This window comes from Podarcis erhardii, assembly GCF_964252035.2.
Source record: "Podarcis erhardii genome assembly, chromosome: 14".
Classification (NCBI taxonomy): Eukaryota; Metazoa; Chordata; class Lepidosauria; order Squamata; family Lacertidae; genus Podarcis; species Podarcis erhardii.
In genome coordinates, this window is record NC_138503.1 from 7,835,754 (window position 1) to 7,851,228 (window position 15,475).

General features: G+C 45.4%; 1 protein-coding gene across 2 annotated transcripts in view; it reads left to right on the forward strand.

The window, feature by feature from the left end:
* ALPK3 (alpha kinase 3) overlaps positions 1–15,475 on the forward strand; it is a 79,274-nt gene that overhangs the window by 28,723 nt on the left and 35,076 nt on the right. For both annotated transcript variants that reach the window (XM_081838668.1, XM_081838669.1), the window contains 2 exons: positions 2,770–2,887; positions 13,902–15,348. In XM_081838668.1, the coding sequence (XP_081694794.1) occupies positions 2,770–2,887; positions 13,902–15,348 (1,565 nt within the window). The remainder of the gene's footprint in view (positions 1–2,769; positions 2,888–13,901; positions 15,349–15,475) is intronic.

Below are 15,475 nucleotides of genomic sequence, written 5' to 3' on the forward strand. Positions count from 1 at the left end.
CAGTCCCTGCTCCAGGAGGGGCTACGGGTGCAAAAGCTACACTGCAGGAGCCGTCTCTCTGTGCCCTCTCTACCTGTCGGTGCAGGGAGGATTGGACCCAGAGGAAGCTGTTTCGTAAGGCAAGTGGGCAACTTTAACTCTCCTTGGAGGGGTAGGCAAGTTTAGAGACGAGCGATTCCTTCCCCTCCCCTCTGGCCCATCTTAGTTCCGTATGCCCATAGCTGATCCTAGCAAGAATATAGCCTGTTTGGCTCAGAAGCAGCCAGTCACACATGTTATCATGATGTCATTGTACTAAAAAGGCAGATGGCATCTGTCATCCAATGGCATTTGGAGGGCACAAGCAGGCTGTGATGCAACTGCTGTTGCTTCTGTCCAATGGAAACTTTGGGTTCAGTTTACAGACTGTGATGCTTGGTTCTCCATGGAGCTTCTGGTCCACTGCTAAGTGTCTGTTTTTTAACCTTAGGTTTCCACCCCCCCCCCCAAAGCAGGCTCACTTCCTAGAACAGCGGGGATGTTCTCATCACCCATTTATGTCAGATGGGACAAGAAAAGATCACCTGATCTGCACTACACTCTTCCCAAGTCATGCTTACGAACGGTTGTTTGTTCCGACGGGTGAAAACCTGCCATATGGTGAAAAACTTCCCATATGATTTAGCAGCAAAGGGGTTTCCTCTTCACCTTAACATGCAATTAATTTAAGCACAGGTTGACTTTGGCAGGCCATGTTGGAATCCCGATGAATCAGGTTTCAGAGGGTAGTTTGTTTTTTTGATACGTCTAGATCGCAACTTGCCATGTCCCAATTTAACCTGCTTTTGGGAGATATTTTAGCATGTGGTTCATTTGCAATCTGGACATTTGACACAACGTTTGTAAGTCTGGGTCAACCTACCCTCCTTTTGCATCTGGACGGTCAGGAATATTATTTCCTTGTTTTACTCCTGCCTTTATATCCTTCCCCTTCCTCTGTTGTCTCCCCCAAATCTCTGGATTTTGGGCCTCATCTGCATGATGCATGCAAAGCAATATCGTGCCACTTTAAACAGCCATGGCTTCCCCCAAAGTATTATGGGAACTGTAGTTTGCTAAGGATACTGATTGTTATGAGACCCCTATTCCCAGAGAGCTACAGTTTCCAGAGTTCCGTGGGAAAAGCTATTGATTATTAAACCACTCTGAGAATTGTAACTTTGGGGGCGGGGGGAAGACAGGCACCATTATATTTTTATTATTGTTGCTGTTTGTTTATTTAGCTTATTAGTTGCACAATTTTACAGAATAAATCAAAGGGACTTACAACAATAAATAAATCATTCATTAAAACCAGCATAAAATATAACATTTTTTTTAAAACTGGCATATTTAGCAGCAAAGGCAGGGTTAAAATATCCACTCACTGAAAAAGACTACAGATAATTAGAAGCCAAAGGCTTTGCGGAAAAGAAAAGTTTTAGTCTGGTGCCTAAAGATAGGTAATGCTGGGGCCTTGCAAGCCTCTCTTGGGGGAGCATTCCACAAGTGGGGAGCCACCGCAAAACACACATTCTTATGTTGCTACCCTCTGCAACTCCCCCGGAGGAGGCACATGATGCAAGACCTCGGACAGCAATCTTGGGGTCCAGGTCAGTTCATATGGGAAAAGTGGTCCTTGAGGTATTAGGGTCCTGAGCCACAGGACATTTCCAAGCACAATTCAAAGTGTTGGTGTTGACCTTTAAAGCCCTCAACGGCCTTGGCCCTGTATACCTGAAGGAGTATCTCCACCCCCATCATTCAGCCCGGAGACTGAGGTCCAGCGCTGAGGGCCTTCTGGCGGCTCCCTCTCCGTGAGAAGCCAAGTTACAGGGAACCAGGCAGAGGGCCTTCTTGGTAGTGGCACCCGCCCTGTGGAACGCCCGTCCATCAGATGTCAAAGAGATAAAAAAACCACCTGACGTTTAGAAGACATCTGAAGGCAGACTGTTTAGGGAAGTTTTTAATGTTTGATGTTTTATCGTGCTTTTAATATTCTGTTGGGAGCCACCCAGAGTGGCTGGGGAAGCCCAGTCAGATGGGTGGGGTACAAATAATAAATAATAACTTATTATTATTATTATTATTGTTATTGTTGTTGTTGTTGTTACATAAGACTTCAAAGGTCAAAACCAACACTTGGAATTGGGCCCAGAAACTAATTGGCAGCCAGCTCTTGGCCAGGATCAGTGTTAACATTCTCAGACCTTCTTGCCCCGTTGAGCAACCTGGTTGCCAAATTCTGGGCCAGTTGCAGTTCCTGAACCACCTTCAAAGGCAGCCCACATATAACAAAGTGCAGTAATTTAACCTAAAGTTTACCAGAGTGTCAGCCATAGAAATTAGGTTATCCCTGTCCAGATTGGGGCACAGCTGGAGCACCAGCCAAAGCTGACGGAAGGCACTCGGTTCCTCTGGGGCCACTTGAGCCTCAACCAAGAGTGGGGGATCTCGGACTTTTCCTTTAGTCGTGCTCAGTTGCAGCCCTTTTTGCTGCTTCTTTGCCTCAGCCTCTCTTTGCCCCAGCCCTATAAACACTGGACCATGTTCCTAAATTTCTGCAGCTCGAATCAATCTCTCTTTTGCAACAAGGACAGCCACGCAGAAGAGAGCAGTTTCTGGTATCAACCTGTATGTGGCAGAATGTGTGGCTTTCCCGCATGCACCTTGGAATGATGTTCATCTCGGGGTTATGCGCTCCTTGACTCCCGTGCCCCAACTCCTGCTAATGTGTCATGTCCTAATCAGGTTACCCGCAACCGGAAGTGACCTGGTACAAAGATGATGAAGAGATGGACCGATACTGTGGCTTGCCAAAGTACGAGATCTTTCGTCATGGGAACCGACACACGCTGCAGTTGTACAAGTAAGGAAAGTGTGTGTGTGGGGGGGGGTACATTTGTGTGTGTGTGTGTGTGTGTGTGTGTGTGTGTGTTGGGGATACCTGTTAGCTAGCTGTGGCTGGTTTGAATATTGAGGAACATTGGCCTTCTGAAATATACAATCTGTTCAGGCCTCTATCACTTCCTGGACTCAAGGCCAAATGCATGAGGAGATACAAATTCCCAGATCCATGGAACTGCCATTCTTCTTCTTATTATTATTTCAATTTATATACTGCCCTATACCTGGACAGTTCACAGAATAAAATCCATGCTTCAGAGGTCCAATCACTCCTTTTGATGATGGCGATTTTCAGTTTTATACATTTCAATAATTTCACAATCATTTTAACATTTCATAACTCGACTTCCTTCCCCCTCTTTCTGTGGTTCCTTAAATTTATTTTTAATACTTTCTGCGTGTGTAGTGGTTAAGAGCGGTGGACTCATAATCTGGGGAACCGGGTTCGCTTCCCTGCTCCTCCACATGCAGCTGCTGGGCCAGTCACACTTCTCTGAAGTCTCTCAGCCCCACTCACCTCACAGAGTGTTTGTGGGGGAGGAAGGGAAAGGAGATTGTGAGCCGCTTTGAGACTCCTTAGGGTAGTGATAAAGCGGGATATCAAATCCAAACTCTTCTTCTTCTTCTTCTTCTTCTACTTTAAATATCTACTCTTATAAAACTGCAGGTTACCACAAGAATCCTGCCAATGTTCTTATCTGTTTAAAGTTTATTTGTAAATATTCCATAAACCATTTCCATTCTTTCATAAAAAAGTTTGTTATCTTGATTTCTTACTTTTCCGGTCAGTTTTGCCATTTCTGCACACTCCCTTTTCTTTTTCACAGAAGACATAAGAACCTAAGTTGAGCCTGCTGGTCCACCTAGTCCAACATCCTTGTCCCACAGTGGCCAACCAGATGCCTGTGTGTGGGAAACCTGCAAGCAGGATTGGAGCATGAGGGCCCTCTCCTCTCCTGTGGTTTCCAGCAACTGGTGTTCAGAAGCACAGCTGCTTCTAGCTATGGAGACACAGCCTAACCGTAACGACTAGTAGCCATCAATACTCCTCTCCTCCCTGATTCTCAGCCAGGTTTGGCTGGTGGCCCAGAGGAGCAAACCAGATACAGTGGTACCTCAGGTTACAGACGCTTCAGGTTACAGACGCTTCAGGTTACAGACTCCACTAACCCAGAAATTGTACCTCTGGTTAACAACAACAACAACAACAACAACAACAACAACAACAACAATTTATTATTTATTTATACCCCGCCCATCTGGCTGGGTTTCGCCAGCCACTCTGGGCGGCTTCCAACAGAATATTAAAATACAATAACCTATTAAACATTAAAAGCTTCCCTAAACAAGGCTGCCTTCAGATGTCTTCTAAAAGTCTGGTAGTTATTTTTCTCTTTGACATCTGGTGGGAGGGTGTTCCACAAGGCGGGTGCCACTACCGAGAAGGCCCTCTGCCTGGTTGCCTGTAACTTGGGTTAAGAATTTTGCTTTAGGATGAGAACAGAAATCGTGCAGCGGCGGTGTGGCGGCCGTGGGAGACCCCATTAGCTAATGTGGTACCTCAGGTTAAGAACAGTTTCAGGTTAAGAATGGACCTCCAGAACGAATTAAGTTCTTAACCTGAGGTACCACTGTAATGGCCATGTGCCTGTCCCATTCATATATCAGTAAGGGCAGGGAACCTCGTGTGAAATAAGTGCACTGTCGCAGAGAGTTGTGCTTTCCACAGCGCTCCACAAGATACCTCTGGGAAGCTCACAAACGGGGTGAAGCGTGTGACGGCCCACCCTTGCTCCCCAGAAAATTGTATTGAGTGGCAGGTTCCCCCTTTCCAAGCCCTGCATTGAAGATATGGTGGCTAGTGGCCACTGACAGATGTCCCCTGCGTGATTTTGCCTCGTCTCCTTTTGAAGACATCTGAGCCAGGGGTAGGGAACATATGGCCTTCCAGTTGTTGCTGGATTCCAGCTCCCAGCCGCCCCAGCCAGCACGACCAGTGGTCAGCGACGGGTGGCAGTTGCAGCTCAGCGACCTTTGGAGGGCCACAGGTTCTCCCCTCCTGATCTGAGCTCTCAGCTGTCACCGTCTCTTATTGCAGCCAAATCTATAAATTCACGGCCTGCCCTGTGAAGAAGTGCCCGCTTTTGTCTCTGCCGAATCTTCTGCCGGTCAGTTTCGTCGGATGACTCTGAGTTCTATTCTAGTGTTTTTAGAGGACGATTATATAAGCTTCTGTCATGTCTTCCCCATCACCCTTAAGGCACCTTTTCTCTAAACTAAAACCACCCTCCAGTTTTTGTGATGCCAGTGGCTTAGAAGAGGGTGAGGCAATCTCCTGGAGGATAAGGCTGTCCATGTCTCCTAGGCAGGATGGCGAAGTTCTCCCTCCACAACTGGAGGCAGGGTCCCTCTGAATATCAGCCGCTGAAAACCATCTGTGGGGAGAGTGCCGTTGCGTTCCTTCTCCTGAGCTTCCCATGGGACCTCTTGGCCATTGTGAGCAAAGGATGCTGGCTTAGATGGGTCTTTGGACTGATCCAGGAGAGCCACTCCTATGTTTCTATGCTGCAGCCTTTTCCCTCTACGGGAGGAACCCCTAATCATTAGGGTTGCCCCTTTCTGCCCCCTTTTTGGTTCTACAATGCTCTTTATGAGATGAGGGGCACTTGACTGAGATTGAGATGAGGTGAAGCCTTCCCATATGGTCCATTCTGGATTCTGTTCTGTTTGCACTGTTTGAAAAACTATTTTAAGTTTTTTTGGTTTTTTTAAATGATGTATTTGTAAACCACCTTGAGATGCACGTAGCAAGTGATTCATAAATTAAATAAAAATAAGACTATTACTTCAGCCACTTTTCTCTTTTCCCAGCTCACTTCCTTCGCTTTATGATGGTTCGGATTGCTTTATCTGTGTCTCCCAAATGTTCTAGTGTTCTGATTTGTTTCGTAATTCTTCTATGTCAATGGCCCTGGGGGTTTCCTGTTGAAGGATGCGGTAGAAATGCTTATAATGAATTCAACCTTTTCCTCAGTAAGGATGGTCCCTTGCACAAAAACTACCATATTTTTCACTCCATAAGATGTACCTGACCATAAGACACACCTAGTTTTTAGAGGAGGAAAACAAGGGGAAAAAATATTCTGAACGAAACAGTAGATGTATGATTTTTGTGGTTCATGTTGTGGCCACAGACATGTGATTTGATGGCGAGTTTGGGGTGGCCCAATGCAAAAATCCTGAGAATCCATGTGGATCCATGCTTTGTAACCACGTTTTTGCGCCATTGCGGCCCCAGGCAACAGTGGATGCGTGTTTTTTCTGGGTGCAGGCTGTAGCCATGGACATGCTATGTGATCTGATGGTGAATTTGGGGTGACCCAATGCAAAAATCCTGAGGATCCATGTGCTTTTACCTCCCCACTCCCAGGCAGCGTCTTTTATCATGTCCCTTATCTCCTTCCCGATGGCTTGCCGATCAGCTGCCTCCTTTCAACACCCCCTTCCCTCTTGTTTGCCTTAGTGTCTTTTCCTTAGCTGGAGCAGCTTTTTGCTCCTCTTTTTCTTCTAATTTCTCTCCTCATTGCTTGTTTTAGTATTCCTGTCTCCTTTCCTTGCAAGTTCCCGGTCTTTACCTCCCCCCCCTCCCCCAGCATCCTCCTTTACCAGCAGCCTTATCTCCCTCCTGATCGCTTGCTGGTCAGCGGCTTTGTTTCAACACCCACTTTCCTCTTTCAAAAAAAAAAAAAAAAAAAGCATGATCTTCTTTTCGCCCCTGGGCAATTCGGCTCCAGGGACCATGCACTTGCTCCATAAGATGCACAGACATTTCTCCTTACTTTATAGGAAGAAAAAAGTGTGTCTTCTGGAGCGAAAAATACGGTATATTCCCCCCGCCAATACTAAAGCATCTGTTTTCTTTTGCTAGGATGATAGAATCACAGAGTTGGGAAGGGACACCCCACCCCCAAGGGTCATCAAGTCCAACCCCTTGCAATGCAGGAATCTTATTTCAAGCATTAATGACAGATGGCCATCTAATCTCTGCTTTAAAACCTCAAAGGAAGGAGAGTCCACAAACTCCCAAAGGAGACCGTTCCACTGTAAAACAGCTCATACTGTCAGGAAGTTCTTTCTGATGTTTAGTCAGGATCTCCTTTCTTGTAACTTGGAAAATGTGGGCAACATGTTTGCACACTGAAGCGGTCCTGTCATTTGAGATGATGTTAGTGATGGTGTGGGAGCCAGCACTGTGAGTGCCGTGTGCGGCAAACTCCGTACTGCCAGTTGCATAGTGCTCCTGATTTCCCTCTGACGGTACTTCCCCACCCAGACTCAATACCTTGGACGGCAGTGTTAACTGGGACTGTTGATGTAAGGCTCAAGCAAAGTTTGTATAAAATGATTTTTGAATGGTGTTTAACACCAAGTTGTCTCAACCGTATATATAAAAAGGCGAGCAGTCTGTGTTAGAGATGCAAGATGTTGAATGCTGGCATTCCACATATTGTTATGAGTTTGGGTGAGGGGGTTGGCTGCATGCCTGAGCCCCTTCTAGTTCCTAGATACAGCATGGATTCAATTCCTGGAATAGCTAGACTAGTTTCCTGGTAACAGCCCTCTAAATAGTAGTAGTAGTGGTAGTGGTGGTGATGATGATGATGATGATGATGATGATGATGATAATAATAATAATAATAATAATAATAATAATAATAATAATAAAAATAATAATAATAATAATAATTTATTTATACCCCACCCATCTTACTGGGTGAAATATACTTGGAGTCGAGTGTGGATTTCATACTCTTTATTCAGCTCATAGTAGTGAGGAATTCAAGTTCCCCCGAATTATCTGTTTTATATACATTATTTTCATAATGGGCGCCACATGATTGGCTAATACTGGGATTCTCTTGTAGGCCAATCAGGTGCGGCTTCACTTCCACCTAAAGTTGGATAGGGTGGCTCCTGTGGATCAATCAGACCACTGCATTCTGAATCCTATTGTTCTAGGACCAATCAGACTGCTGCAGTTTGGATCCTATTCAACTCAGTACATAACACTGGGTTTCCCCACCCACTCTGGGCGGCTTTCAACAAAATATTAAAAACACAAGAAAACATCTGACATTAAAAACTTCCCGATACAGGGCCCATTAAGTGATAACAGGCTGCCCAAATACATCACAGGGGGAAACAGCTTGCAAAAATGCATTTATTAGTCAAAACCGTATTTTTAAAAATGTATATTCTAGGAGAACTTTCCACTAAAATGCTGATGAAATATCATGAGGATTAAAAAAAAAATCCTGCAAAAATGTGGAGAACTGGATTTTGAGATTTAAAAACCGAGAGACTGAGAGAACAAAAATGGACAGATTTGCCCACCCCCCCTGTCTACTACAGATCTATGTATGGGCATTCTCCTAAACTGGGCTGACTGAGAAGGAAATGTCTCTTGGCTCCTTCAGTATTGGTTTAATCCCTACATCTACACTCACAATCCAGGGCAGATGCTCATTGCTGTCCAAGAATGTGCAAAGAGGACAGCCTGTACGAAGGAGGGGTTTCAGGGCTTATCTACAGCTCAGCTGCAGTTTATTAGCTTTCCTGAGGTAATCTAGCAAGTGCCCATTCAAATGCATTAGCGCATCAGTTCAATATGTGACATGTGTGGTGCTGTTTTCCATTTTTAAAAGAATAAGACACTAAGCATCTCTCCCATTCTTCCTCAAATTGAAAAGTAAATCTGTTCATGTAATTCTGGCATAGCATTTATGTAATTCTGACTACAGTAAGTAGCATAGCAGCCAAGACTACAATCCTGTGCCTAATTACCTGGGAGCACATTCCATTACACTTGCCTTGTTTATTAACAGATGCGTATGGAATTGCACTATAAGTTAGGATGGGGAGAAATTTGATTATGTTCACATTTTAAGGAGAAACTGCCCGCTTTACACTTTGGAGGCAGTATGCTTCTGAGTGCCAGTTGCTGGAAACTGCAGAATGATAGAATCATAAAATTGCAGAGTTGGAAGGGATCTTGTCCAACCCCCTCCAATGCAGGAATCTCGGCTAAAGCATCCATGAGAGGTGACCATCCAACCTCTGCTTAAAAACCTCCAAGGAAGGAGACTCTACCACCTTCCAAGGAAGTCCATTCCTCTGCCAAACAGTTCTTGCCGTCAGCAATGTCTAGGCAACACGATGACCATGTACATACGCAATAGACAATCTTTTATAGAATTCCTTCAAACCATAACAAGTCCAAAATGAAATCTTTGGTCTCAGAGTCTCTGAAACTCTATAAATGAAGCGAGGTACCAGCCTTGGTCCGATGAAAGACAAGCTGTGAAGCTTTGTGTATTCATCAAATATGATGTCCAACACTGAACAGTGATTCCGAATATTGACTACTGCTTCGATTATTACATGAGCGCTGTTCCACAGCATTTCATATTTTCATTCACATACATTCATTTGAAATAAGATGAGTTTATGAAGCAATTCTATATCCTCCCACCACGCTGACAAAGAATTCTACGAAACAGTAGTCAATATCCGGAATCACGTGACAAGCCCTTGAGATATTTGAAGGGGCAAATGCTATTGTGCTTGAGTCCTGGACTAGATGAACACCCCCAACCTGATTCTGCAGGCTTTTCTTATGTTCTTATGAAACCTTATGGGAACCAAAATGCAGCTACCCTCAAAATTTGCAGTTCCTCGAATTTTGTGGGGAAAGTGTGCATAGAACATGTATTAATTTCATTATATTTGGGGGAATTGCTAGCAACGTGTGTTTTTTTTAGTCAAAAGTAAAAACAAAAATGCATTCATAGGGGGAGAATTAGCACAGAAATGCCAACAAATGTTCATGAGCATTGTTTGAAAATAATAATTCACAACTATGGAGAACTGAATTTAAGACTGGGAAAAGGAGAAACCTTTTCCACTGTCTGCAGTTTGGCAGGGAGGAAATAATATTGGCTTGCCTTACTGGGTACTTGTTTTTTGTTTACAAAGTAATAATAATAAATAAATAAGAAAAAAAATGTGCACCTGTAATGGTTGTAAGTGGTTACTTGTGCGTAAGTTGCCTTCAGTTTTGGCTAGATTGCCTGGCCAACCATGCTTTGGCTGACAGCTCACACTCCGTGGCCGGTCAGTCACTTGCAGAATCCGTCAGTGGGCGTTTCTTGAACCTCTTCCAGCATAGAAGTTGTTTGACGCCAAGTCTCCTCCTACTCTCCCTGCGTGGAGCTCTTCTACGCAAGTAAGGGGAAGGCAGAGGCGTGCCTGCGCTCTCCCCACTAGTCTCGGGTGAAGAGTTTTGGAGCCCTCTCTCCGAATCCTCCATCTCCCTCCCTTCTCTACTGGTGTTGCGCTGAATTCCTTCCCCCCTGCTGGTCCCCTCTCCTGCATCGCTTTGGAGCCTTGCCTCCACCTCTCGTTCTGATGTCAGTTCCCTGACAGCACCCCACCCCCAAGACCATTCCATTGTAACTATCCGACAGCCCAAAATTTCAGCACCTCCTGCGATGGTTTGGCCCCTTTCCATTTTAACAGTACAAATTTTACAAACACCTTCCATATCTCCTCAAAATCATTTTCCCTGCATATTCCCCATCTTACCTTAATAGTACATGTTAATTTATCATTTTTAGCTATATGCCACACCTCTTTATACCATTCTTCCATTTGATATTCACCTTGCCCCTTCCACTTCCTAGCTATAATAACTCGTGCAGCTGTCAATAAATTTGTGAGCAAGTCCTTCATAGCCTGTGAAGGTTCCACCCCTTCGTAAATTGATAATAATGCTACCTCTGGACTTTCGATCAGCTTTAACCCAGTGATTTCTATTATCTCCTTAAACACCCTTTACCCAAAAAATTGTACATCACACATGAACATAAGTGCCAGTTTCCTGGCATCCCCTCCAACATAACACCAAATAGTCCTTGTTTATTTGATTTAATCTGACTGGTGTTAAATACCATCTCCAAACTAATAATAATTTTCTTTTATCCTTAAACAACATTTTCAAAGTGTTTCTCCCATATTCTTCCCCAGCTTTGACTATTTATCTGACCTGTTGTCTCCTTTTCCCGCACCTCTTTTAATTGATCTTCTTGATCCTCCATTTCTGCTAATAACTGGGTACTTGTGAGGATTAGAACTAGGGAAAGCATGCGAAGCAATTTGAACCCTTGGTAGTACTGCGTGAATGCTAAGTATTAGCATATTGATCTTGCACTTAGGTGCGACGACAGATGTCCCTGTGTGCTGAAGTTCTGTGCGCACTTCTCCAGTAAGTCACACTGAACTCCGTGGGACTTCTGAGTAAACATGTGGCAGGACTATGCTGTATATTACGGATTTCGATATGTCTCTTGGCTTCTTGGAATGAAGCTACAGAAGGAGCACAATCGTAGCCATGTGTCCTCAGAAGTAAGCCCCACAGAGTTCCTAGTGGCTTCCTACTATTGCCACACAAATACCGCTTCACTGAGACCCCTCTTCTGTCCCTAGATTGGCAATGGGTGTGTTTGGTGGGGCCAGGGCTGGATCTAGATCAAGGCTCCCCAGTTTCTGAACCTTAGCCTACATCAGACTTGGGGAACCTGTGGCCCTCCAGATATTGCTGGACTCCAACTCCCATCAGCCCCAACCAGCATGACCCAAGAGCGTTGGTAGTTGTAGTCCAACAACATTTGCGGGAACACAGGCTTCCCATGCCTGGTGCAAAGGAAGGGATATGAGTATTATCGGTGCTTTTTTTGTGACAGTACTCATCACTACAGAGTGCCAACACACTCAGTGCCAGATTTACGTATAAACAAACTATAGCTTAATTTAAAGAAGGGGAAAACTGGATTTCCAAAATACAAGATAAAAAACAAATAAAATAAAACCTACATAGAGCAACAGTGTTTTGTGTTGTGCAGGCTCCTATGATGTAAGTAATGGACCCCGCCTGCTAGCCTGCTCCCTAAAATATCACTACCACTATTAATATACTTCTTCTTAATTGTATTTCAGTTCAACAATTACTTTGATAAAATACATATTTTGTTATGTGCAAATGGCTTTAGATACCTATTAGGTCCATCAATTACCATATAGCATATATTCAACACAAAAAACAGTGACAATTTTTTGTTGACAAAGGACAGCTGGACATATAAAGGGCCCCATTACCTTCTGTAGCTTAGGGCCTCATCAAACTTAAATCCGGCCCTGGACACACTCCTCTTTTTATAGCCCAAGGTGCCTTTTCAAGATACGAGTGCTGATACCTCTTTCTTTATTTGAAAAAATTGTGAGTATTATTCTTAGCAACTATGGTCAGAATTCTATAATTTGGAGGTCCCCACATTTTGCCCAGAGACTAGTTCTTTTCACTTCCCATATAGAAAATCTTTTTCTAAACTGGGCACAGCACTTTCCCTGCATCTGGCAATAGTGTAAATGGCTTTTTAAACCCAAATTGGGGTTACAGCAGGGTGGCATTAAAGTGATCTTACTGCCACGGTCCCAGTTTGGGTTACGTTCCCACCCCCTGCCCCCTGCTCGCTTCTGCGAGGGCTCCTTCAGACTTGCCCCACTGCTTTCCCCTGGGAAAACCTGATCTTTACTGCTGAATTGGAGCAAACAGCAACTGGGTTTTCTCCAGATGGACATCTGCTCCGATTTAACACAGAAGAGCGGGTTTTCCAGGGGAAAGCAGTGGGGCCAAAGCAAAACCACTCAGACTTGTGCCTGGAAAGCATGGAACAAGGAGGAAAACACTCAGACCTGGGTGGATGAGTTCAGATGCTATGGACACAATTGCCAATTAGGTGAATGCCATAATGACTAGTTTGGCTTTAAGAAATGGTGTACAGGGTAGATTTCCACAGTTTTTATGTAGTTTTGCCATTCACAGCTTGGGTGATGTGACTGTCCTTTCCTGTGATAATGGGGGGTCAGGAGAATGCCCCTTTGTGTAACCCTGAGCAGTCAAAATGACCCCGTCATATGTGTGCAGATATCAGCTGAATGACCCTGTTCTGCTCAGTTGCATAAGCCTGTCTCATGAAGAAGGCAGTTCGGAGCAGAGGCAAATGTAATGGAGAAACACACAAGACTGCTCTCTGCTCATATGGCTGGCTCATTTCTAGCGTTCTACCAAACACATAGGAGCTGCTCATGGATGAGCAGCTGGGAAAATGACAGAGACTACCTATTTAAGGCACATTAAAAGCACACTTGTCTCCACCTCTAAATCCTGGGAACTGTAGTTTCATAAGAGTGTTGGATGCTCTGTGTGGAGTAAACTATTACTATTACTATTATTATTATTATTATTATTATTATTGAATTTATATATTGCTCTATACCTGGGGGTCTCAGGGTGGTTCACAGAATAAAATCAATATCTAAAACCACAAAATACCTAATAAAAATAAAAACAGCACCCCAATACCCCCCCAAAAAAAGACATTTTAAAAGGGCATAGGACATAAAATGGATCAACCAAACGTCTGGTTAAAGAGGAACATTTTTGCCTGGCGCCTAAAGTTGTATAATGAAGGCGCCAGGTGATCTTCCCTGGGGAGAGCATTCCACAGATGGGGGGGGGCACTTCAGAGAAGGCCCGTTCTCGTATTGCCACCCTTGGAGGAGGCACACAAAGGAGGGTGATCTCAGGGTCCAGGTAGGTTAATATGGAAGGAGGCGGTCCTTGAGGTATGGCGGTCCTGAGCCATTTAAGGCTTTATAGGCCAAAACCAGCACTTTGAATTGGGCCCAGAAATGAACTACAGTTCCCATGTTTATTTGAGGTGGGGTGTTTGTATGCTTCAGATGTATGGCATGTGCACAGCCTTAAACTTTGCACCTATGTGCACTAATGCTTAGAACAATGTGCTCACTGAATCGTGTGTGTTTTTTCTCATGGCGCTGTTGCTCTTTGCCCCCAGGTGCAGAGAGGAAGATGCAGCCATTTACCAAGCCTCGGCCAGAAACAACAAGGGCATTGTGTCCTGCTCGGGGGTCCTGGAGGTGGGAACCATGACAGAGTACAAAATCCACCAGCGATGGTTTGCCAAGCTCAAGCGAAACGCCGAGGCCAAGCTTCGCGAGATCGAGCAGAGCAGGAAGCGAGGGAAGGAGAACGTGGAGCTGGAGCAGCTGAGGAGGGTGAGCCCGGACAGGTTCCAGCGGAAGCGCCGCTTGACCGGCGAAGTGGGCATGCGATCGGGCACCACCCTCTGGGACAAGGAGGAGGTGGCCAAGGTGCACATCCCAGATGGGAAACCACGATTTGGAGAGGACGAGAAGAGCAAAGAGACTTCCGTGAACGCCAAGACCCTGTTCCCAAACAACTTCATAACAGGGCGTCTGGAAGCAGAGGTGACCACCAATGGGGACTCTTCTCTGGAGAGCGGGGAGGAAAACGGAGACGAAAATGCCAATGGCTTTCTTACCTATATCTATGAGACGGTGGAGATCATCAAAGCGAAGCCTACAGCGGCCAAAGAGTTTTCCGCAAAGAAGAAGAAGAAAGAGGAGGTCACTACCGCCCTGCCAAATGCAAGTCAGGATGTTTCCCGAGAGGAAGATGGGACACAACAGAGGAGTATTGGCTCGGCGCATGAAGATGCCACGCCTAACACCTTGGCCTACAGCACGTCACCTTTTGCAGCAAATGGGCTGGTGGGCACGGAGCCCAGAGGACCTCCGAGGCAGGTGGCAGAAAAGCCCATTGCCCGACCCTATTCAATGCCCCCTAAAGCAGACGTGTACTTTTCTCTGAAAGATATGTATTTTGACGTGGGGGTGAAAGCTGAGGCTGAGCAGAAGGCGCCAGAAGCCAAGGAAGGCGAGGCTGATCGGAACCAGCCAGGTGAGGATGCTTCTGTCCTGGGAGAGATGCTCCCAGCAGCCCCTACGGCTTTGAAAAGGGCAAAACCAGAGGAAGGGCAAAAAGAGCCACGCGAAGAACAGAAAACAGAGGAAAAGGAGGCTGTGGAAAAAACAAAGGAAGCCCAAACGATGGCAGCCACGGATGCTGGTGGGGATGTCAATGCAAACTTATCCCAGTATCCCAACTGGACTGCAGAGGCCGTGCAAGAGGTGCATGGTTCCCTTCGGAGGGGAAATGGGGCAGACATTCCTGAAACAGATTTTCAGCATCCTAGCCAGGCTTCAGAGACTGGCCTTGGGGTGTGGGCTCCCCTTTCAAAGGACATGGTTGCCGACCTCCGCGAAACGGACTTGCTGGACTCTTTCTGCCCTGAAGCAGAGCCACCCCCCCAGGCCCAGAAGACCATGGGGCTGGATTCGTCTGTGCGCTTTCAGGAAGCGGCGAGAGACTTGAAGGAGGCCTCCTTGGGAGAGCAGCTGCCCGACCAAGGGCCTTGTGAGGTACTGTAAGTTCTTCTCTCTCTTTTTTTTTTTTTTTTTGCTGTGACTGACCTCATGCAAAATGTTTCCCAAATCTGTTAAGCAGCAACTGCCAGAGCCCTGCCTGCTATTTATAGCTGAGAATGCG